At 41.0% G+C, this 23,902-nt stretch overlaps 2 protein-coding genes across 4 annotated transcripts; one reads left to right on the top strand and one right to left on the bottom strand.

Moving 5' to 3' along the window:
* The first annotated feature begins 1,032 nt into the window (after nucleotides 1-1,032).
* Nucleotides 1,033-11,684, top strand: LOC109523292 (X-ray repair complementing defective repair in Chinese hamster cells 5). The gene is made up of 21 exons (XM_019882319.1): nucleotides 1,033-1,143; nucleotides 1,402-1,515; nucleotides 2,145-2,328; nucleotides 2,410-2,458; nucleotides 2,566-2,688; nucleotides 3,195-3,377; nucleotides 4,901-5,015; nucleotides 5,340-5,478; nucleotides 6,228-6,340; nucleotides 6,446-6,508; nucleotides 6,584-6,721; nucleotides 7,092-7,179; nucleotides 7,370-7,500; nucleotides 8,039-8,235; nucleotides 8,843-8,945; nucleotides 9,032-9,101; nucleotides 10,393-10,502; nucleotides 10,644-10,740; nucleotides 10,886-10,953; nucleotides 11,028-11,102; nucleotides 11,290-11,684. Exons 1-21 carry the CDS (start codon nucleotides 1,129-1,131, stop codon nucleotides 11,302-11,304), a joined length of 2,190 nt encoding a protein of 729 aa, XP_019737878.1. The 5' UTR covers nucleotides 1,033-1,128; the 3' UTR covers nucleotides 11,305-11,684.
* On the bottom strand, nucleotides 11,561-22,217 carry LOC109523290 (collagen alpha-2(VI) chain-like). 3 transcript variants are annotated; one of them, XM_019882314.1, is made up of 28 exons: nucleotides 21,448-22,217; nucleotides 19,900-20,095; nucleotides 19,198-19,808; nucleotides 19,097-19,117; nucleotides 18,898-18,963; nucleotides 18,334-18,387; nucleotides 18,198-18,242; nucleotides 18,079-18,105; nucleotides 17,969-17,995; nucleotides 17,840-17,884; nucleotides 17,715-17,768; nucleotides 17,559-17,621; nucleotides 16,972-17,034; nucleotides 16,840-16,893; nucleotides 16,733-16,768; nucleotides 16,591-16,653; nucleotides 16,050-16,112; nucleotides 15,892-15,954; nucleotides 15,733-15,795; nucleotides 15,529-15,579; nucleotides 14,690-14,788; nucleotides 13,795-13,857; nucleotides 13,683-13,718; nucleotides 13,564-13,609; nucleotides 13,314-13,466; nucleotides 12,679-13,134; nucleotides 12,565-12,603; nucleotides 11,561-12,313 (listed from the first exon to the last, which is right to left on the bottom strand). In XM_019882314.1, exons 2-28 carry the CDS (start codon nucleotides 20,042-20,044, stop codon nucleotides 11,715-11,717), a joined length of 3,105 nt encoding a protein of 1,034 aa, XP_019737873.1. In that variant the 5' UTR covers nucleotides 20,045-20,095; nucleotides 21,448-22,217; the 3' UTR covers nucleotides 11,561-11,714. The 3 variants fall into 3 exon arrangements, with proteins under 3 accessions (XP_019737873.1, XP_019737874.1, XP_019737872.1); XM_019882315.1 differs by having other exon boundaries at nucleotides 19,909-20,069; XM_019882313.1 differs by having other exon boundaries at nucleotides 19,900-20,069; nucleotides 21,448-22,216.
* Between the last annotated feature and the right edge of the window lie 1,685 nt (nucleotides 22,218-23,902).

Here is a 23,902-nt window from a genome sequence, read left to right as displayed (position 1 = left end):
GATGTACTGTACCCCACTACTGACCATTTTAAAATGTTGTGACTGCTGTGAAAAAAAAAGGAATCAAATCAACAAAGCTAATGGTGGCCAAAGACTTCTGCGTAGTATTGTATATTTGTACTGGAAACACACTGGACTCTGATAAACTTTATTTTGTGTGCGTGTGTTTGTGTGTCTGTGTGTGTGCGTGCGTGTGTCATTAACATGTATTATTCGTCACTTATTGCAAGACTAGCATTACACGATTTCCTTTTGGTGCTTGCCTGGAAATGTGTTCCAGCACTGTTGTCATGGTTTTTCACTCTCACCTACATAGAATTATTTTGTATTTAGAATCATTCTCAACCGTACAGAAGTGTTTTTGTTTTTTGAATCGATTCAATTCACAGCACTATCTGCTTTTTTTTTTTTTTTTGTCGAATTATTAAAGTACATGTGACATCTTATCTCAGTGTTCACTCTAAATAATCATGCTGGCTGTCTGATTTCAACTGTCTCCTGTTCATTGTGAGTGAAATTACCCCAGTGAAAATCTCCGTCTTACATTTTCAATACTGTCTTTTGTTGAATATTTGTTTAATTTATTATAATACGTGTATTTAATTGTGATTTTTCGGAGATTTGAACATTTCACACTAGTATGATAAATATGCTCCTCAAAACGATTAACAGATAATCGGTGGGAATTTCTCGTTCCATGTTGTATGAGGTAAATTAAGGATGTAAACAATTACACCAATAAAAATATAATCTTGTTGCATGACAACACTGAAAATACGATGCGTTTGTGTGTTTTATTTGATTCCTGATGCATTCCATTTTGTCTATCAATTTTCTGGTTGCCAGCCAATTGCAGGACACCGATACATAGATAAATTAATAATCACACTCATATTCTCACTCGCTTGCAATTTAGAGTCTTTAGTTAAATGTATTCATAAAACATATTAATACAAATGCAATGTTTTATTGTATTCAGTTGGGGAAAATAACTAACCGAACTGCCTTCAAAACCGTGGTAACGCGGATGTGTAGCTCGCTCTTTGTAATCCGGGAGTGAACGCCATTTTCACTCGGACCTTTTATCAGGTGACACAGCTTCTAAAGGAGGGAAACAAAAATCCTAAAATGTCCAGATCGAAAGTAAGTACAATTATGTCGAATGGCTCCCTGTAACTTTCAAACATGTGTCAGCCGGCCATTATTTTTAACCAGTAGTATATTCTATTATTTTGATATGTTTGCATTCGTAATACACTGTGGCGTTGAGAAATGGCAGGGCATGTTGGGACATGTCTGTGGACGAACGCTAACAACAAGGCTTTGAAATGCAATGTGTTATAAAATAGCCCTACATAAATATTTGAATTTAATTTCATTTTATTCCTTGGTCTACTGCAGTCGTTTCATGTGTTGTGCATGGATGTTGGGCTTTCCATGTCCAACTCGGCACCGGGTGAAGACTCTCCATTTGAACTCTCCAAACAAGTCATTCAGAAGTTTGTCCAACGTCAGGTAAGATAGGATACATTGAACTACAAAATGATTTATTTATTCAGTATAAAAAAGAATTAAGGCCACGCTGAAAAGGAAAAGAAAAATCAGATTACAATATTAAAAATTGTAATCTTATTTTGGAAAAAAACTAGGGGGAAACGCCATGTTTTTAAAAATAGGAAAAGGACTTCATTGTCATAATATAGTGATTTGAATGTTGAATGTACAACAATTTTCCTTTTCGAAAAGAAATGTTTTGTCATAGTAACCTCATTTTAAAAAAACACGTCAATTTTAAAAAATAAAAAAAGTGCAACTTTATTTTCACAGTACAGTATTGCAACTGTAATACCAAAATATATAATAAAAACAATGTCATATTATCACTAATATTGGAAGTATGCAGCTTCTTTTCTCGAAACTATATGACTCTTTCTAGTATTGCACATTTTAAAATAAACACCTCTTGAAAATATACAATTTTGATTTAATGATATTTCTTTATTTTTTGTTGATGTATAAACGGCTTTATTCTTGTGAAATTTAGACTTAAATCTCAGTGTATTTTTTTTTTCTTTTCAGACTGGACATATCAAGTAATAATTAATTAGTAATGTGGCATATGTGATTGTTATTTGGTTTCACAGGTGTTTGCTGAGGTCAAGGATGAATTGGCTTTGGTTCTGTTTGGCACAGACTCGACCAGGAACCCACTGGCTCAAGATGGACAATACCAGAACATCACTGTTCATCGCAACCTGATGGTACCCGACTTTGAGCTTTTGGAGGAGATCGAGAATCAGGTCCATCCGGAAAATCAACAGGCGGACTGTATCCTTTGCAAATACTTGACACTTGTGAGAAAAAAAATGGCATTAAAAGAGACATGTCTCCTTTAACCGTTGTAAAAAGGGTTAGATGCTCTTGTTGTCTGCATGGATCTTCTTCAAACTGGAATAAAGTAAGATTTTATTTTTTTAATATCTGCTAAATTGTGCGATCAAAATATCTGAAACGTGGTTTTGTCATTTTGTGCCACATCAATGTCATGATTGATATATTTTTTAGGGGGAAACGTTATGATCAACTCAACATTTACTTCCTGAGTGACCTCAGTGTTGAAGCAAACTCAGAAGAGCTGGACGTCATTGTTGAAAACCTGAAACAAGTTGACATAACGCTGCAGTTCTTGTAAGTTCCAACATTGTGTTTTCCCAGTTAGGGGTATCCGCTCCAACAGATGCCACTTGAATAATTTAACACCTCGCCTCAAATATACGCCACCCTTTTTCTCCTCAGGAAAAAAGAAATAACAGGTGGTTCCACTATCCTGCTGGAGCTGTAGTAACCTTTACGATCGCTGTCATGGCCGTGTGTTACAGAAAACGTTATTATCACAACCCATATCAGAGCAGATGTGGGATCTGTAAAGTTGATGGTGGAGTTTTAAAGCTACAGTGGCAGAGCAAAACCTGCAAAACGTTTTACCACTGAAATGACAAAATAATTCGATGTTTCAATGAGTCACAGAGGGCCATAATGCAAGATATGTTTTTTGTTAGAATGTATTTTTGAATTGAATTAAATATTAAATATGTTTGAAAAGATCCGTATCCCACCCTTTATCACTTAAATTGCTTGATCTTATTCTTTTACCTATATTTTAAAGAAATGTTACCATTCTTTGTATTCCGTAGTTTACCCTTCTCTGCTGAAGAGGAATCAGTGGATGAAGCAGGCGATGCGGGAAGAGGGGGTCCCGGTGCAAGAGGCTCGGGTAAAGGCTTGTCCAGGGAACAGAAGACTGGACTGGAAATGGTCAAACACATTATGCTCAGCCTGGATGAGCAGGATGGTCTCGATCAGATTTACACACTCAGGTGAAAGGGCCTTTTGATCTCTCTAAAGAAGACGTAGCAAATGGGCGTCGAACAAAACTCATGGCAGCTCTGCTTACCTTTTGGCTTTGATGCGATAGCAGATGTTTCACACCTTTAGACGATGTGGCTCTTTTGCACTCCTGTTTCAAACAACGTTGTGTGACCGACCGCTCAAAAGTGGCTCTGGATCTTCACCTCGCCTAGTTTATTCTGAGATCTGGAGAAACCTTGTGTAGGGGATGTCATGACATAAATTAGCCCCATAGTGATGTACGAGTAGGGTGCAAGTGCAGTGCTGGGAGCTCACAGACACATGCTCAGAAATAGGCAGCTCACAGAAGATTTACTTGTACATGTACTGTTTGTTGTTCAATTTCACTCTGTGTTGGATTCACCTGGCCCTTAAAGAGGTGCAGGGCTGCCACTGACAGGTGACCGTTCGCGTGACGTATGAAAAGCGGCATTGCAGTTTGTTTCGTTAGTTAAAACACTCACTTTGTCGTCAGCATGGCCCAATGGTAAGCTACGTTTGTGTCCGCTTTTCTTGACCAGATATGTAAAGTTACCTTTTAGATTCGATCATGATCGGTTGCTTTGTTTGTCTGCTTTGCGTTGTGTCCGTTGCGCTTTATAAGATAAGATATCCTTTATTTGTCCCACATTGGGGAAATTTACAGTATACAGCAGCAAGATTGGGTAGAAAGAAGAAAAACAAAGTGTTCGCATTCACAAAATAAATGTTACAGTTTCAATGTACACCGTATGTTTGCCACATCGCGATCACAGTTAGTTACTGTTCCCACTCGGCAGTTTAAACGTGGGCAAAAGACTTTCAATCACAGTGGTTTCTTCAGTGAGTTCGTTTTTGCATAGTTGCCGTGTCGTGTTTGTCCGGCTGCACTGGGAGTGTCAACTGTGTACTTTGCGTTACGGCCGGAGTTAATCATGCCGTGCTCCACTTCCGGGTTTGACCGCTGCGACTTGTAGTCCTTTTGATCGATCCCACTTGGTATGTTTGTGTTGTATGGTTTCTTACGTTTAGAATAATGAATAATGATGACGATAATAATACATAGTGAAATCATGGTTGATTAAATTATTTATTAAACGTATTGTTAAAATAAAGGTATTAATTAATGTCAATGATATACATACATTGTGATCTAGAAAGATAGATGCATTCATTTTTATTGCATTTATGTGTGCTTTAGGTTATTTCCTGCTTCTGTTACAACTGCTAGTGCTACTGATTCTGCTTCTGCTGCTGCTTCTGATATTGCTTCTACAACTGCTTCTGCTTCAATCAATGATCAAAAAAGTACAGAGCGAGTAATCCTTCTATGCTGACTGACGATCCCTATTTAGAGGGCCGTGAAAAACGGAATTAACTGAACACTATGAATGAGACTTCAGAGACCAAAATAATTGCTTCCAGTCGTTTAAAACAAAGTGAACTTTTCATTTGAAGACTCTCATTGGTTTGGTCTTTGTCTGATGTGGTTTTTTCCCTTGTGCATTTGCAGGAATGCTATTGAGGGGCTGTGTATGTTCAAGAGGACTGAGAGACGACCCACGGCGTGGCCCTGTCAGCTGACCATTGGCAGTGCTCTCTCCATTCGCATCGTTGGCTACAAAGCTGTACGTGATGTGGCAAGCACTTTACACACGCACCAACCAAAACATAGGTGCAGCCGCATAACCTGATGCACTAGTGTTGAACAAAAACTGTGTCTGTATGGACAACAGAATGGCACCCCAGTGCGTTGAGTCTGAATCATGCGCTTCTCCCGGTTTCCAGCACGATGTTGTAGTTCATTGCTACTTTTGTTTTGTTAATCAACAACTTGTTCCACACAATTAGGACCACTGTTGTAGGAGCTCTACAGCTGTGATCGTTTGGCTTTCGGACCTTTTAAAAAGGAAATCCCAACCCCATTTATGAGTTCCGCTTGTGTCCACCAGGTGACTGAGGAGAAGCTCAAGAAAACGTGGCTCACAGTGGACGCACTGAGCCACAAGAGAGACCACATCAAGAAAGAAACGGTCTACTGTCTGGATGACGACAACGAGACAGAGGTGCAGAAGGACGACCTAATCCAAGGTAAATCTTTTCCATTGTGGTTGCGATACTTCTTTGAAGAGAATGTAACGGCATCAAGTTATCCATGATGCTTCCAGAATTATGGCCATATATGTCTACCGCTACTCAACATATGTTTAAAGTTCAAGTTCACCCAGTTGAAATTAAACTTCAAATCCTGTAGCTCAGTGTATCCCAACCAGGGATACATTACAGGGGCTGCATGGAAACATTTAATATTGTATTTCCGTAAGTAAATATTCTTGGTCATTTCAAGCCTGTCAATGAACGGTATCTGCGCACTATAACTTGTTTCCCTTGTTTTGTTCCTGATAACTAAAGTTTAAATGCCTGCTTAAAAAGGGTGTATTCAAGTAAGGTCCAATTTTTTGTGTTAAATGTTAATAAAGGCATGTTTTATAAATTATTTAGATTGGGTTTTTTTTTCCCCCAAAGCAACATTTATTTTTATGTCTAATTCAAGCTAAAAAGTTAATGCCTGCAAATAAAATTAAGGAGTCAAATTTAAATTTTCAGGGAATAATCTGTTGTGTTACATTCCACTATTGGAGAATCATCAACCTGTACAAGTAAGGAGCGCATGGTATGAGAAAAAGGTTCAGGGGTACACAAGACAAAACATGTTGGGAACTATTTTCGTCGCTAATAATTCAGGTTTGGTTACAAATAGTCAGACATTGGTGTTCTAGTCTGGTATCTCTGTAACCAACCTTCTCTAAATAGATGGTGTGCTTGTCTTGTGTTACCAGGTTTTTGCTATGGAAGCGATATTGTTCCCTTCTCGAAAGTGGATCAAGAGCAGATGAAATACAAACATGATGGAAAGTGCTTTGCTGTTTTAGGATTTACCAACCAAAACCTGGTACTATGCCATTTGGTTTGATTGATTGTTTTTTTTTTGTTTTTTTAATTAGTTGTGATTTCCCGACATTGTCCATTGTTTATTTTGTGTCTGGCGTCTCTGCAGGTTCCTCGTCACTCCTTCATGGGAATTCAGACCATCAAGATCTTTGCGCCAGGCGACGATCAGGTAAAATCCAGGAGCAGATTTTGTCAAACGAGTGGTTGCTCTGTGTCAATATTGCTGACTTTTTCCTGGGCTCAGCATGCTGGGGTGGCACTGTCCGCTCTCATCCGGGCGCTGGACGAGCTCAAAATGGTGGCCATCGTTCGGTACGCCTACAACCGGCAGTGCAACCCTCAAATAGGAGCAGCTTTCCCTTGTATCAAGATGAACTATGAGGTGATGTCACAACCTCCTTCTCATTGTAGCTTATTGTCCATATGTTAATTTTCAAGCGTGTTTGTCGAAATAGCAGCATATTATCAGCAAGCAATGCTTTACGGCGTTAAGCCTTTAAGGTAGTCTCTGTACAAATAAAAAATGAAGACAACTAAGATGTACATTGAACCTCTATTAAACGGATCACTGTAACCTATGTTTGCTAATGCAAAATAAATAATGCTACATTATCTTACAGTGAGGGAAGAAAATAGTATTCAAACAAATTAACAGCTATAAATGGGGCGATTTTTTTATTTTTATTTTATTTTAGCATGACTTTAATACTTTATTGCCATACAGGTAAACTAACGTTTCTTTCTCTCCGCAGTGTCTTATATATGTCCAGCTGCCCTTCATGGAAGACCTCCGGCACTTCACATATACTTCCCTGAACTCCAAGAAATTCAGCCCCTCAGGTATTCCTCTTGTTTGTTTTTTGTTTTTTATATTATCATTTAATGATAGCGCATCCTGTATTGGAATATTTTTTACAAAGACACAAATATTCCAAATGATTTGATATTACACAATCTATGCCAGTGAAAATTCAAAGTGCAAACCTCACAGGCCTTGCCAATCAAATGTGAGATTACCGTGTATACACAGACACACAGTTGCAGGCTGTCGACTCTCTCATCGACTCCATGATGTTGGTGGACAAAGATGAAGATGGAAACCTAAAAGACTTGTTCAAAGTCCACCACATTCCCAACCCTGCGTTCCAGAGGCTTTACCAGGTATTCAGTGTGGAAAGTATCATTTCTTGCCTTCTCAGTTTTTACCATGCGTGTCATTTTTCCAGCTACCACGATCACAAAGCATAGAATCTGTTGTCTTGGTGGCCTAGCATTCGTAGGGATTCCGGGCACTTTTAATGGCCTGTTAGAGGACAAGTACATAATCTTGGTCAGATGACAGACTTGCTTTCTACTTATTACAATTTTGACTTTTGAATGTGTTTGTTTTACTGTTTTAAAAAAGTAAGATGTAGAAAGTACATGTATCTTTTCAAAAGCAATAATTAAAAGGAAAATATCAGAAAAATGTATACTCGAACGTTAACAAAGTATTTGGGCTTTATTACTTCCCACCACGAGAAATAATACCAACAGAAGGCTGTGTCTCAAAGTATGGTAACTGCCAGCCAGTTAATGGAAAGATATTTGTATTAAGGTATTCATTCTTAGGTGTTTACTTGTACAATATTTAAAAGTCTCATTCAGACACAATTATTTCCTGTAATCTGATATAAATGTGTCTTCCAATCTCTCTCAGTGCCTGCATCATCGAGCCGTCAACCCCGGCACAGCCCTTCCCCCAATAGAACCTTGGCTGGTGGCTGCACTGGACCGCCCGGATGTCATCAAGGAGCGTTGTGGAGTGCCACTAGATGAGGTGAAGAAGGTGTTTCCTCTCAAAGTGATGGAAAAGAAGAAGCCACTGAAAACTAGTGCTGAGATCTTTGGAAAAGAGTAAGTCTGGTCTTTTTGCAAGGTTAAAAACTACAGTGGAACTGCCAAAATTGAACATGTCTCTGTCCACCACACTTGATATCAAAAGTCACAAGACGCACTTGTTGTTGGTCAAACCAGAGCGACATGCATGTACCATGAATTTCAGTGTAGCAGAATATTTTGTTTGTTAGAATTGTTTGTTGTATTTGAAGAGGACACTTAAAAATTTAAAAGCATGCTGACTTGCAATCTGCAAGCCTCCCTCTCTCACAACATACTTGTCAGCAGTCGTTGAAAGATCAATAGTTTTATTTTAGTTCGATTGACCTGGTTACCTTGTCTTTCCACTTGCATTACTGTTATAAATGTTGAAATGGTCCATAAAATGCTGCCTCATCCAATTCATAATGGGTTGATGGTGACCCTTTAACTCTGCAACTGCTTATTTCTAATTTACATTCATTATTTTAGATGGAAACATTCTTTCATTTGGGGGATTTTGTTCCATTTTAGTGGGTCCCACTATAGTATCAACATTATGTGTCACTGTGTTGAAAATGCATGTGTGGCCAAGGTTCTTCAATGTACTTTTTACTGTCTTCTACGTGACCCCTTCTCCTGTCAGCTCTGAGCAGCCAGATGCTAAGAAGGCAAAGGGAGATGCGGCAGAGGAGGATGAGGGGGAGGAGTATAATCTGGCTGACATTTCTGAAGGCTCTGTTACTTCGGTAAGAAACTGGGTGGGAGAGACAAGAGGGGAGGAGGGAATGCTCTGCGGCTCACCATTTTCAACGTCATTCCTCCTTTCATCTAGGTCGGGAGCGTAAATCCCGCCCGTGACTTCCGCATCCTGATCAAGCAAAAAACGCTTCCATTCCAAGGGGGTGAGGTCCAATTTATTCCATTTTTCATTGTGCAAAAAGGCCATCATCAGTGTTTGGGAAAATTCATTTTCTCGTTCAAAGTTAGGTTTACAAATTTTTCAATTCAATATTTTGAACTAGGTTCACCGTTCCAAAAAAATGAACTAGTTCATAGTTTTAATTTTATTTATTTTAAACGATACGTTGTTCCAGGTCATTACCCTCAACCACTGCCATTTTTAAATAGGGAATTTAAACAAAAATAGGAGTGTAGTTAATGGTGCAATCAAAAATACAATCGAAGGTAGGAACCAGGCTGAGGTTGGAAATTAGCTGTTACCCAAATATAGACAAACAACCATTCACACTTAAAATCACACATAGGGACAATTTAGAGTGTTTGTTCCATTAACCTACTATGCACCTTTTTGAAATGTGCAAACGGAAGTTCCCGAAGAAAATCAATGCAGGCACTGGGCGAACATGCAAATTCCACACAGGAAGGCTGGAGCCCGGAATCAAACGATGGACCTCTGTACTGTGAAGCGGACGAGCTAACCAGTCATCCAGTGCGCCGCACTGCTTTTGTTTTTACACACACGCACACACACACACACACACACACACACACACACACACACACACACACACACATATATAATAGCCAATGTGACTTGCACAACTGCCGATCACACACACACACGCACATATACATATATATATATATATATATATATATATATATATATATATATATATATATATATAAAAAAACGTGAGTGCGGGTAATAACAACGCAACCAACTTTATTAATAGATACTGTACGCATGAGAGCTTTTCACTGTCTGAAGAGACAAAACTTCAAAAGTAGCAAATCATGCGACTGTATGTTGTTGCTGACCACTTTTTTTATATCATCCTCCGACACCACATTAAGAGGCGGGATTGAGGCGTTTTATTCTTTTAAGTTGCAACAACAGATACCGTATATTTGCAGTATACAAAAATTCTATACTGCATATATCAGTTACCTGTATCGGTTGAAATTTCTCATATCGTGCATCGCTAGTCATCGTGCTTTATATTTTATCACATGAAGACAAGTTTACTGTGTTGGGCTGAGCTTTGGCCTGGAAGTCAAACAAAACCTGGGACTCTTAAACAAAAATTAACTTTAATTCATTGAACTTGTTCAGGTAGAAAAGAACACTGGCCATGAGTGGACAAGTAGATATCTGTTGTAAATTCTGTTTCTTTGTTTGGGTGTGTTGACCAAATACCCCACCACCACCACTACCACTCATCCACCCAGCCTGTGAGCAGCTGACTCACAGGATAGAGCAGTTGCTCGGCAACAAGAACACACAGTACTACATGAAAAGCATCACCTGTATCCAGGCCTTCAGAGAACTGTCTGTAAAGGTAAATAAACAGTGACTATTCCCCATTCCTCACAATTTGAATCACTGCCAGTCCTTGCAAAAATATGCCATTGCGAGTTAACATACATTCTTGGCAAGTGTTTGAAGGATTTTAGAATCTTTCATGTCTTTGAATACGCAGCTCGGAAAGGCCGATCTGTACAATAGCTACCTCCAGTTGCTGAAAGGAAGCATCACAAACAGGGGGCTGGAAGTCTTTTGGGACCTGCTTGTTCAAGGTACGCAAAGCCTACCCATTCATTCCTTCTCGGTGATGTCACAAAATTTCCACAGTATGTTTTAAGAAATGAGATATACTGCTAATCATTTGCAACGGTACAGTCCCTCGTTCATCATTTTGGTGTCTTTTTGTTGCTGTTACAGGCTCCATATCTCTTATTGGCCAGGACGAGGTGGAAGGAAGCTGTGTGTCCAAAAATGAAGCTGCCCAGGTGACTTAAGCTAACCATTTCACAGTGACCCTGACATTGTCCTCATTTCTGAGAACGCTGTACTCTATTGTCAGTTTCTGGTGGCTGATGAGAAAAACGAAGAGCCGGTTGCGACAATGGCAGATGATGCTGACGATGTTGACGACTTGGTAAATATATTTTTTTTCCACTTATTGCAAGGAAGCATGAGGTCACTGCTGTGAGTCAATCTCATTTAAAAACGATTTCCTGCGTATTTTGGATCAAGTGTCCCTGATGGTCCTGACCTATTGCAATCTCCAATATAAACTCTCCAATCACACATTTTCTTCCCCCCCCCTCCCTCTTCCTGTGCAGCTGGACAACATGTAAGGAAGAAGGCAATGGGAGCGACTGCAGGAAAAATGCAAAGTATTCATCCTTGGGTCCATCTCTCCATTGTTCCGCCTCCCACATGGAGACCGATGGGTACTTGGGAGGAATACTGCACAGAAAGAACATGACCTTAACCTGACTTGTAATCTTTTGTTGGGGATCTTACAAAACACAGCTGGGACTTGACAAACGACAGGATTCTGAATGTTTATTATCTTAAATGTGATTTATTGTGTGTGTGTGTGTGTGTGTGTGTGTGTGTGTGTGTGTGTGTGTGTGTATAGCACTTAGGGTTGCTACAGATATTGACTGTACAGTGGCATCGGGAAATGTGGTATGTTTGTATGCCAGACAAATTAACAGTAGTAGCACCAAAACTAGGTTCATGTCTCCAGTGTGGTTTGTCTTTAACATATCCACCGGAAGAAATGGTCAAGCAAGCCTGACTGCCACTGAGACCAGTGTTCAGCCTTGAATATGGCGTTCTCGTCTCCCATGGCCAACTTCGTCAAGACTTCTTGATCCACATCGTTTCCCACAGCGATCACTGAGGGAACGACCTGTTCCCTACGCATGGCGCGTACCGCCTCGTCAAGGTTTTTCCTGTCAGTGACGCCGTCTGTGACGAAAACGAACGCGATCTCAGCAACGCGTCTCGTCTGGCGAGTTGTTCCCTTGCCAAGCACTCTGTTAATAGCGTGGGTGATGGCTGGCCCCACGCTCGACGAAGAGTCCAGATAGCGCAGACGAGCCACGCCGTCAGAAACAAGGATGTGATCGTGTGTGAGAGGGAAAGCCAGATAGTTCTCCCCATCCTTGCCGTATTGCAGAAGAGCCAAGCGAGCTCGCAGGCGATCTGTCCTACTCCGGGCCAGTACCAGTCTATCTACCAGCGTTTGTAAAAATTCACGAACGTGGCGGAAGTTGTCCGCACCGAGGCGCTCTGAGCCGTCGAGCAGGAATACCACATCCACTGGTCGCTGGGCACATGGGGCCACATCAGGCTCTATGGAAAGCCAACAAATTGCTGAATAGCATTACAACCAAAACTAGTAATTTTCTTCAGCTAGTGGATCAAAGTAAAATTGGAGTTTACAGATCATCCACCCTCACTCCTAACCCTCTTCCCCAACTCAAAACCCCTAATACTGAACCCTAATGCTTTCTCACTTGCAATTCATGCTTGTATTGAAAACTCAAGTCTTGTTGTAAACAGACAACCATGTGCACAATCCTGGTAAATTCAAGAAGACCTACCGCTCTTGCAGGGGAGATTGGGGCACACAACAACCGGATCTTGAAGGGAAAACAAATGGACTTGGTTAAAAAAAACTCATTTGAGATCATTGAACATCATCCCACTGAACTTACCGGGACAGAGCACAGTCTCCATTTTGTCGATGAAGTCCTCTGCGACCAAGTCAACAAAGTTCTTCATTCCAGTGACCCGATCCTTTTTGTCGCAAGCTATGGAACCCAGGATCTCGTCGTCCTGTGCTTTCCTAAACATGTCTCCAACCCCGATGGCGTTCACCACTACGCTGCTATCATGGCAAAGATACGTGAGAAGATCATCGTCATCGCGCGGGTCAAAGCGTCCATCGGTGATAACCACCACGGACACTTTGGCGCGGGCTCTCTTGCTGTCCCTGATGAGGTGGTCGTAGGCAAACTTAAGAGCCGAGGGGGTGAAGGTGCCCCCAGCGATCCACTGAAGGTTCTTCACCGCCGTTTTAAAAGTAGACATGGAGTTAATGTCGGGGTCGTCGAGACGGATGGCTTCGAAAGTCCCGTTGTGGCTGTACTGAACAACTCCAACTCTTGTTCCTGAAAGAGGTGGTGGTAAGAATTATTCAACTCAGTCACCCGAAAGTAAGATTTGGTCTCATTTGAAAGAGCTGCATGATACCTTACAAAGTAAACCGATTCACTCTCTTTTATGGCAATCTCTTCGGACTTGAAGTATTTTACTTTATCATTTGCAAGGCGATGGTGCCAGACTTTACCGGTCGGGGATGCGGGGTTGCTGGCCATAGATCCCAAACGATTAATGGTGTTGATGACAAAGTTCTTTTCCAAGGTGAAGTTAGTCAGACCGACACTCTCCGAGCTGTCTATGACAAATACGATGTCCAGAGCACCGCAAATCTTCTCACAGTCTTTGGCAAAAGGTAAGAATTGCTTTAGTTTGTTTGAAATATGGAATAATACCCAACTGCATATTTGTACTACAGTATAAATGTATAGATTGCTCACCACAACAACCACAAGTCTCCCTTATATAAGTCATGACGTCACAATCCTGGAATGAGAATGGAACAATATGAAGTGATAGTGTTGACAAAAGCCCCCCCCCCCGTCTAGAACGTACTCACAGTAAGTGCAGGATCGCCCATTGGTCCAGGGTAACCCTGCACACAAGCAGTACAAGCACTTAGCAATGTATTTGAATATTCCAGTTATTAAATTGTGTGCTGTTGTGCTCACATCAGGCCCAGGGTCCCCTCTTATTCCCCTGGCTCCTGGTTCTCCTGCGTGACCTGGCTCCCCCTAAACAGAAAGAACAAGCTCAAATAATCATCTAGAAATGAGACTCTCCGTATTCTGCTTCAATTTTAAAAGTACCCCTAACAACGAGTGAGCTAATACTACACGTAACGAACTTCCAGGGTGCTTTCACACTTCTCAACTCAACTGTATTTTATAGAGCACTTTAAAACAACCACCGCTGTATACAAAGCGCTGTACATGGAGCAAATATATATATACAACAATAAATTAATAACGAAGACAATAGAAAGTACAAAAACAGTCAAACTAAGACCAAGTCTGAGTCATGCTGAGTGAAAAGCCACTTGCAGCCTTTATTCCACCTTAATCAAACTCGACAAGTGTGAAACCAAACCCTTGTGCAGAGCGTTCTGAGACATCTAGAAGATGTAGTTTAGATTGCTTTGTGCGAAAAAGATCTAAACTGTGAGCACCAGCGTGATGAACAACCTATTGACTGATTCGTTCCAGAAGAAGCAAACTAGGTATGAAATCACCCAAGTTGTGTTCCCACTTATCATTTCTGCTTTGAACAAACTAGTGTGGCCGCTGATTCAGTTAAGTGTCAATGTAATCCTCCTCCTCGATGTCACCAAAATAAGTGGTCTCTATCCACCACAAACATAGATAACCTGCAAAGATTGTTTTGAAAGTACGGATTTTGTCCCACAATGCCTCAAAAACCTCTGCTGACCGGGTTGCAAATTCATTCATATTTTTACCTGGCAACCTTTGATGTGATTTCGAAAGGTCATTGTGAATGTAGAATCAAACGTGATTCCAAAAGTGTCGAGTCAGTGTGCAAATCAAATCACAAATCAATGAATCTTACAGACTCGCCACGTGGACCTTTGTCTCCTGGCTCTCCCTTGGCTCCGCATTCACCTCGACCACCCCTTGGTCCTTTTCTCCCTGGATCGCCCCGGTCGCCCTGAGAAACACAATTAATTGGCATACTTTTAAAGTGCATACGCCACTGCACAAATAGCACAACGATTTTGAAATCATACTGCTGAGAAGATTTAAAAAAAAACATTCAACAGAAGCTTTTCCAGTCAGTAGGACCCGTGGCCACCGTACATTAAAATACATTGAGAATACTGCTAACTTGCATTGCTGCTAAAAGGAATCAATATCTGTTTTTTCTGGTTATTGCAGTGTGTATGACTTCCTGTCCTCTTATGCCTTACTCTGGTTTTAGCTCACACAATATATTTCTAGTTTTTAAATTATAAAAATTAAAAAATGCTGTGCAATATTTAACGTATTGTAATGACCCCCCCCAAAAAAATGCTTTCATCCATTTCTATTAATGCTTGTCTTCATTAGCGTGCCTGACTATGGGTGAGGGGCGTGGCACGCCCTGGGAGGGTTGCCAACCGTTCCCCAGGCATACATAGACAAAAAAAAAACAAAAGAATGCTGAAATTATGAACAATTTAATCTTCAATGAACCGAACATGCATGAGTTTGGAATGTACCGGGAGAAACCTCACGCAAGCATGGGAAGATTCAAACCCTGATTCCAATCCACCATTGCTGCCCTGACAAAGAGCGTGAATTTACATTTTTTTTTCTTGCCTTCCCCCAATAAGAGATTTATACAGACATCGGCTTTTCATTTCACAGTGGTGAAAAGGAACTGCTTTATCTCGAGAGAAAAAAAATTACAGTAGGTCCTCTTGGTCCAGGGTAGCTGAATCCTTGTCTTCCTTGATCACCCTAAAATGAAAAAAAAAAAAAAAATTGCTGTTAGAACAGCCGTGTGCTTTATGGTTTCATATCACACATCTCTGAGAGAATAGCCAATTAAATTTATTGATTCACGAGAGCAAATGCATTTGATTACATAATTCATTTTTTTGCTTCACCCACCTTTGGTCCTTGGGGGCCCGAGTCTCCTCTCGGTCCAGGATCTCCTGGATTTCCGAAGATGCCCTGCAAAGCATCCAGATATGTTGATATCCGCTGTTATCATTTTTTTTTAATAGGAACACTCTCCAGTAGTCTAGTTTGACGTTTTCAACACCCTACATTTGCTCCACGACCTCCAGGTTCTCCTGCCTGGCCCCTCGGGCCTGGGAGTCCAGAATCACCCTAGAATGGGAAAGATATTTTCTCAATTTCCTTTTGAGAGACATCATAATTAAGTTGACAACATCTGTGAATTGGTGCAAAAACCCAAGCCTCACCTTTGCACCCTTAAGTCCATCATTCCCTGGTTGCCCCCTGCTTCCCTGTGGCCCTCGTTCTCCCTTCAAATGACAGAGATCCATCCACACATTACAGAGGTCGACTTCTCTTTACACTCGTGAGATGATAGGATACAAAAATGTGATTTAAAACATTGCGGTAAAAGAAAAAGCAAAACTGAACCAATCCTAGGAAGACACGAACTGAATAGAAATTTCATTTTACAGCCAAATGCAGTACTGTAGTCCATAATTTTTTAACAAACTTGCTCCAAAGGCCACATGACCCATAAAAATACATTAATTAAACACCCATTCATCCGTTTTCTGTAACATTTGTCCTCATTACGGTGGTGGGTGAGCTGGAATGTATCCCAGCTGCCTTTGGTCCAGAGGCGGTGGAAGGAAGCGGGAGTACCTAGAGAAAACCTACGCAAGCGCAAGGAGAACAAATGCAAACTCCACAAAAGGAAGGAACTACTCGCCCGCCATATGGTGGATACATTTTAATGTGATGAGGAAATGTTGAAAATGTTTTTACCTTTTCTCCCTTTTTCCCAGCAGATCCCTGAGCTCCCTTTGGTCCTCCGTGTCCTCTTCTTCCCTGTGGACATGTATTTGTGAACAAACTGCAGCAAAATCACCCGAAGAAAATTAATGGATGTCAATTAAAAGAAACATACCAATTCGCCTTTTGGTCCAGGTAAGCCAGGCGTTCCCTGGAAGGGTTTTATTTTATTATCCGACTCTCGTTAACTGAATATAATCACATGAAAATTTATTTGATTACCGCTGGTCCCTTTTCTCCCGGGGGTCCTGGATTTCCTGGATTTCCTTTTTCACCCTGCAGGCATTCAGTCCAGGTGTTATGACTGTGGTGTAAATGTGATCATGCTGTGCGGAGTTGTAATTCGATTTCCACCTTTGGTCCTCCTTCACCCTCAGGGCCAACAGCACCTGACTTGCCGGGGAGGCCAAGGTCTCCCTGAACAACACAAAAAAACAACCAGTGAGGACATGACCTCAACCCCCCCCCCCCATTCCCTCCCTTTCAAAAAAAAATAAAAAGTTCTCAGTCAGTAATAGAGCTGAGAAGATGGAAGACGCTAACAGCTAGTTGCTAACAGCTAGCTTGCTAACTAGAAACATCTCAGGAGAGAGCCTAAAAACACCTTTTAATAAACTTCAGGCTTTTTCTATAAAACTTGTTTTATGAGCATGGCACCATGCTTAGGAAATAAACTCTTAATAGGGTTTAAAAAATACACAGAGTTGTTCCATTTTAGTGGCGCCGCACTCAGCTTGTGAAATGTTTAACAGCTCAAATTGAATGTGTCTGTCTCACTTTGGGCTGTCGTCTCATAACATTACGCTCGCGAGCAGCCATGTGAAGAAACAAAAACACTCAGACTCTCAGTCCAGCTGAGAGATGCGAGGATTTCCGCCATCCATCTTTAACTATTTAAATAAATCCTTATCATACTCTTCCTCATGATCAAAATAAAATACCTTTTCCCCCTTTTTGCCCAGGAGGCCAACATCCCCAACGTCTCCTGGGTAGCCGTCTTGTCCCTTGTAGAAACAAAAAAATAAAAATGAAAGAGATTGCTCACAATTGAAGTTCATCAAGATTCATCATGGAAAAAAAAAAAATTATTAACTCACTTTGTCGCCTGGTTCCCCCTTGCAGCCAGGAGCTCCAATATGGCCAACCTTACCCTGAAGATACATCATACGTCACGAACTGGTCTCAAGATTAGATAGACCTGAACAAGTTGTGGAAACGTCACCTTCTGTCCATCGGTTCCATTCTGGCCAGGTACCCCAATCAAGCCCTGAACATTTGAAGGTCAGTAAAGAAAGATGATGATGTGTTTGTTCTAATTCATTTTATGATTCCGACACAAGAAAAAAAATACCTTTGCTCCACTTGCTCCTACTTCACCCTGTTGGAGATGAAGAAAGTTGTCAGTCCTAACCATTCCCTCAGATAGATCATCGGAGGACGGCTAATTAACATCTGTTTCACCTTGTCGCCCTTCAACCCGACTTCTCCCTACGTCAAAGGACAAAGCAGGACTTGTGAATTGCTTAAATGACAACAATGTGAATTACATGATTTGTTGATCAGTAACCCCTCAGAAAAACCTTCGGTCCGGGATGTCCAATTGGACCCTCAATGCCAGGATCACCCTGTCATAGTCAGGAAAAAAAAAGTCAGGATTTTTTTCATGAAGCATCATATAAGAGAAGATTAGATGGTAGTACTGTATATCATTCCTACCTGTCCTCCCTTTTCACCCTTTGGTCCGCGATAACCACTATCTCCTTTTGTACCCTGTAATACATCAAAATAGTAATCAATGTTAGGTGACCAAACTGAAACCCACATTAGTTGCTTTTGTGTCGCTGGTTTATGGTTAAATATCTAGAATGTGCATGTTATCACTGTAATATCTATCCAAAATATTGTTCCAGGCAAAACATTCCAGCTATCCATCCCTCCATCCAAACCCAAGCCATTCCATGAAGCCCAAACGATCCAAAAGATCCCGATGCTTACAGTCGATGTATCCCAATAATCATTCCATCTATGCAAACTAAAACCAGTCCCATCCATCCCATTACAACTATAGCAATCCCAATAATCTCATCCCAAACCCTCCATCAAGCCCAAACCAAACTCCAGCAATCCCATCCATTGTAATCCATCCATCCACAAATTCCCATCACCACCACTTGCATCCATCACAACTGAAGATGTCCCATCGATGCCAACCCCACCATTCCAACCCCAGCCATTCCATTCAAGATCATTACAATCATCCATTCATCATCCAAAACTTACCTTTGGCCCTTGAAGTCCTTTTGGTCCAGGATTCCCTGGAGTCTCGAAGCATTGCTGTTGGTAGCACTATAATCGCAAATCAGAAATATGCGCTTGCAAGTCAAGTTAATTCCAATGATTCCCCCCCCCACCAAATGATATGTTACGCATGCACAGACACATTCGGGTTGAGAACAGGCCACATTGCCATCGCGCTTACCTCTAAATAGGCTTGATATTTCTGCAAGCAAAAGACTAAATTGAGAAAAAGGTACCTGCTAGTGACATGGTTATACCGTGAGAACAGAGCGAGGAAATCACCATGGCCTGTATGATACGATCAATGGAGTCTCTATTTATTTTTGGTCTCCCATCGACGACATCCACAGCCAAATAGTCGTCGCGGTAAACTTCAGCAGGCGAACTGGCAATCTCCCGCATTCCTGTTTCATCAAGGGACCTCGATGCCGCCACTGAGAAAATGCGAATCCCCTGCTCACGGGCCCTCTCCGCTGTCACCTTTATCCCGCCGCAGGGGCTTCCTGTCACATGGCCGTCGGTGATAAACACGGAGAAGAGGACCGCCTTCGCTCCCGAGTCGTGTTGAGTCATTTGGTGCGTCATGTTTTTGAGAGCACAGTCGATGTAGGTGCCTTTGCCCAGGTATCGAATCCCACCCAGGCTCCTGATGAAGTTCTCCCTGGTTGCAAACTGGCTGAAGACCACCTGCTTCTGTGAAAAGTGTAGACCGCCGATGGACCAGGTGATGTGGACCAGACCTCGGTACTCCTCATCCACCAGCTTCTGGGCAAAAACCCGTGTGAACTCCTTGATTTTATCCACCAGTACTCCGGGCGGGGACTCCTGTAGGGCAATTGTCTCAGATGTGTCGATGGTGAAGAACAACTTGATTGGGCAGTTAACTGTCCTGGCTGGAAGGAGCAAATATAAGGTCATTGACCACTTCGCAGCAGTTATATTACACAGCCACTCCTCCAAAGTTATAATATAATGCTAACTCACTCTCACAACCTTCTGCTATTGGCAGATTCTCATCTGTTCTGTCTCTGGGCATGGGTACCGGCCTCGGTCCATGAGGGGTCAGTTGAGGGATGGCGCCATGGACCATACACAAGAAGATGAACCCTGAAAGATGAATTTTTGCCATTTTCTTGGACCCGCACCTCCGTCCCCTGTGATAGGTAAGACAGAGAAGAATCTGTGCAGGGCTTGACTTGAAGTACAGGAACCAGATGTCAAACAAGCGGGGCCTGACAAAAGACACCACCGTAGCAACCAAGAATGTTGATTGTGGTTTTTAAACTGTGTCTGTGAACAACAAAGCCATGTAGAAAAAGAGCAGAATTGAAGAAATATGACCAAAGTGGAGTTTATCACAGCTCTGTTAAATCATCGTTGTGGGAAAGTTTCAAAGTAAACAACAAAGTGTTCTTCAAAGTGTAGAATTTGCGCAATGTCCTGTGTGGATTTTATCACTCGTATCATCCAAGATCATTTTTAATCGACATTGCGAGGGGAGGCAAAAAAAAAAAAAGGTTCTGGATCTTTGCCCTACTTCCAACTCCCAGTTGTGTAATGCAGTTTAGAGAAACAAACAACTTAATAACGAAAACATAAAAGATGAATATGTGACTCGCAATGCTTAAAATGTTATGATTAGACAAGACAAGAGCAATGTTTGCTGGAAGCTGGAATCTTTAAACATTAACTTGAGAGCCAATTCCGTTGTAATCTGCACACTTGGTCATATATTTCATTGGAAAAACAACCTTTATTTTGCAATATGGCATTGACTTTGTAATTGTATAATCCACAAGCAAGTTTTCTTTTCCAGACTCTGCCTTCCTAATATATTGATCGACAAACAGTTGCGACATCAAAATTCTCTCTGCATTCGGTTTGTATCACTGTAACTGTTGACTGCTTTTGCCTTCATGTTGCTTTTTATTTTACTGACTACCCCTCATTCGTCCAATTCAAGAGGGTTATGAAATAATCTTCAGGTAATGATTAGCGGCTTTGATTAACTCCGTCAGAACATTATTGATTTACAATTTTTTTTTTTTTTTTTTGTGGACATAGTTTGTTGCAGTGCAGCATGAGCTGTTTGTAATCCTTTGGTTACCTTATTTAGTCACAAGGATTTCAAATATCAAACACCCAACACAACGGTTACTCCCATTCATACAAAGATAAACGTTGCTCAATGTGTTTGACGTAGTCAAAAGACGAATGTACTGTATATGGAAAGGCGGAATGATTCATACAGCTTTTTGACGAGATTTGAAGTTGTGCAAATGTATCCAGGAAGTGTGCATACAGTGTTCTTTTTTTTTTTTTTTTAATTTCATAACACATTGTTTCAAGACATTTTACTTGTTACAATCAATTTTGTATTTAATTCAACTATAAACATACAGTAGATCAGTATCTCTTCCCTCAACCAACCGCTCTAAAGTCAGGAGCAAACTATTAAATCGATACAGTAATAACTGCACATATTTAAGGAGATCAAAATAGATGGATGGAATATTAAAAATAGTTACTCACCCAAAATTGCAAAGTCTCTCCTCCACTCAATCCACTCAGTTCGAAAAAATCTCACCACTTCCTCAAAGTATAAAGGCAGGCATCTTATTCAGTGGTCTCTGTCTGGGAGATGCTTGTCGGTCCACAGGAGCTGGCCAATTTATCGTATCGGAGAGTGCGCCCCCACTACGGCTGCTTGCGTGCACACGGCTGACAAATGGAGACGGGGCGAGATGGCTCAGCCTCAACCACCAAAAAAAATGTAATAGGCGTCTACAAAGTAAATAGTCCGTCTGAAATGGTGTATTTATGTTGCTGTGTGGACAGAAGAAGTGTTTCAGAGACAAACACAGCAGCTGCGCTTTCTTCTCCTTACATGGAGACACTCTGTGTGTTTATACGGCACCGACATGAGGCTGAGACACAACGCATTAGTCCGAGCTGAGGACATGTATGCCGCCCAAGTACTGCATTTCATCACCTACTGTACATGCTAAAAGAATACTACAGTGGCTGTATTTATGTTGAACTCAAAATAGTTTAAATTAAAGAGGGGGGGGGAATCATTCCATTGAGAAATAATGGATTTTGATTTACTGTAAATTCTCAACGGTTAAGTAAGTGCAAAGGAAGTTAACCACTTAATGATATATATTTTTTCAATGGCCAAGCACATCTTAGAATTGATGATGCAAAAGAGCGCAAAGCTAGTTAGTTACAGTAGATGCATGCTAAACTGAAGCGCCATTGGCGAATATCCCGCATCAAGTTTTTGTCCGAATTTTGTGGCATATTTTTTCCCCAAAAATGTTGACTTTTTTTTTTCTCATCTGAACAGACATTCAAAATACAGTACAGTATAAGGTTCCATTTCTCATTGGATGAACAGTTTTATTTTTTTTTTAATTCCTGTTTGTCAGTGCTAAGAAAGTACATCCTCTGCTCGGCCTTGATGAGGACGGAGCGTGTGTGTGTGTGTGTGTGTGTGTGTGTGTGTGTGTGTGTGTGTGTGTGTGTATATATATACGCACGCACATTGAACGTGTCTCCATAAGACAGTTTTCCCCATAAGGCAGTGAAGGCTTGACTTCTGGAGACTCCTTTCATCTTGGGACCTGAATTAGATTCATTACGAGGATCTGTATATTAAATTACTGAAAACAAAAATGAAAGATAACATTTCATTCAGTGTTTTTGGAAATACTTTTCTAATTTAAAGCCAAACTTTAAATGGACTCGACCTCTGACAGCGTAAGCTTAAATAGACTAAAATGTCCGAATCTACTCTCTTCTGCTGCAAAATGGGTTCTTCTGCCAATCAAAACAATTGATCAGTATATAATACACGTAATGGTTTTATAGCTACTCCAGGAATGCGGCTTCTCGCGAGCAGTGCATTAACGTCATTCATTGCAATTTCACACGGACAGGCACAATGTACAATAGCCTCCGCCACGGCCCGAGTGTCATACAATTTATAGACTCTTGCTAGTTTTCACCTGTCATGTATCACATGGAAATGCCCTTGAGGCACACAATAAATGTTCTGTGGTCAGGAATTACAGCAGCAGCGGCGTAACAAAAAAAAAAAAAAGAGAGCGCAAACAATGATTTAAAGTGCTGTCGCAGACTTGCCTGCTCGCACACCTTTAAATCTCCCTTGCATTTCATCTTCCATCAACAGCAATGTCAACATGCGAGCAGTCAGCCACCTCTCAATGCGGGCACTATAATGCAATCTTTTTTTCAGTTGCCAGTACTTCTTTCGCTGTTCAATGTGTTGCTTCTACAAAACTTGGCAGTGCTCTGGCCGAGGTCCAGGGAATTTGTAGCGTTTTCCGGCTTTCTAGCTCTGCTCTTTTCTCCATTGCCTCACAGTTTATGATTGTTTTGGACATAATGTACCAATTTTTTTTTTCTCAACAGCGACATGCTCATCTTGTCTAAATGATAACGTTCCTCTGTAGAAGCAAGAGAAGAGCCACGGGGAGTTATGATAGTTATGTTAATGTGTGGCTTTTATCCCAGGGTATGTTTTAGAATTCAAATGACACCGACTAAAAGCAGTTGATCCACTTTCAACAGTTCTCTGGGCTCATTTTGGACCATTTTCTGTGCCTTAAAGCACATAGTTTTGAATCACACTGTGCATGGATTAGAAGAACAACTTGTGAAATTGCTGCCCACTTTGCGTGTGGGCGTGCGTGTATCACAAAAGTTCAGTCGGGTGCCATCCAGTGTCATTTGCGACTAGTTTGGGGGTTTTCATTATAGTTAGTTTTTATTTCGTTTTGTCGTTAGTTTTTTTTAAAATTTGGTTAGTTTTAATTTGTTTTTAGAACAGGTTTGTTAGTTTTTATTCATGTACTTTTTTCTCAATGCTTATTGCAGGCATTTTTATTAGATTTAGAATTAGCTTTAGTTTTTTTTTTTTTTAAATTTTATTATTTTTTTTAATGGAGTACTGTATTTGGCG

The sequence above is a fragment of the Hippocampus comes genome, unplaced genomic scaffold, assembly GCF_001891065.2.
Source record: "Hippocampus comes isolate QL1 unplaced genomic scaffold, H_comes_QL1_v1.1 scaffold111, whole genome shotgun sequence".
Classification (NCBI taxonomy): domain Eukaryota; kingdom Metazoa; phylum Chordata; class Actinopteri; order Syngnathiformes; family Syngnathidae; genus Hippocampus; species Hippocampus comes.
This window is presented reverse-complemented; position numbering and strand designations above follow the sequence as displayed.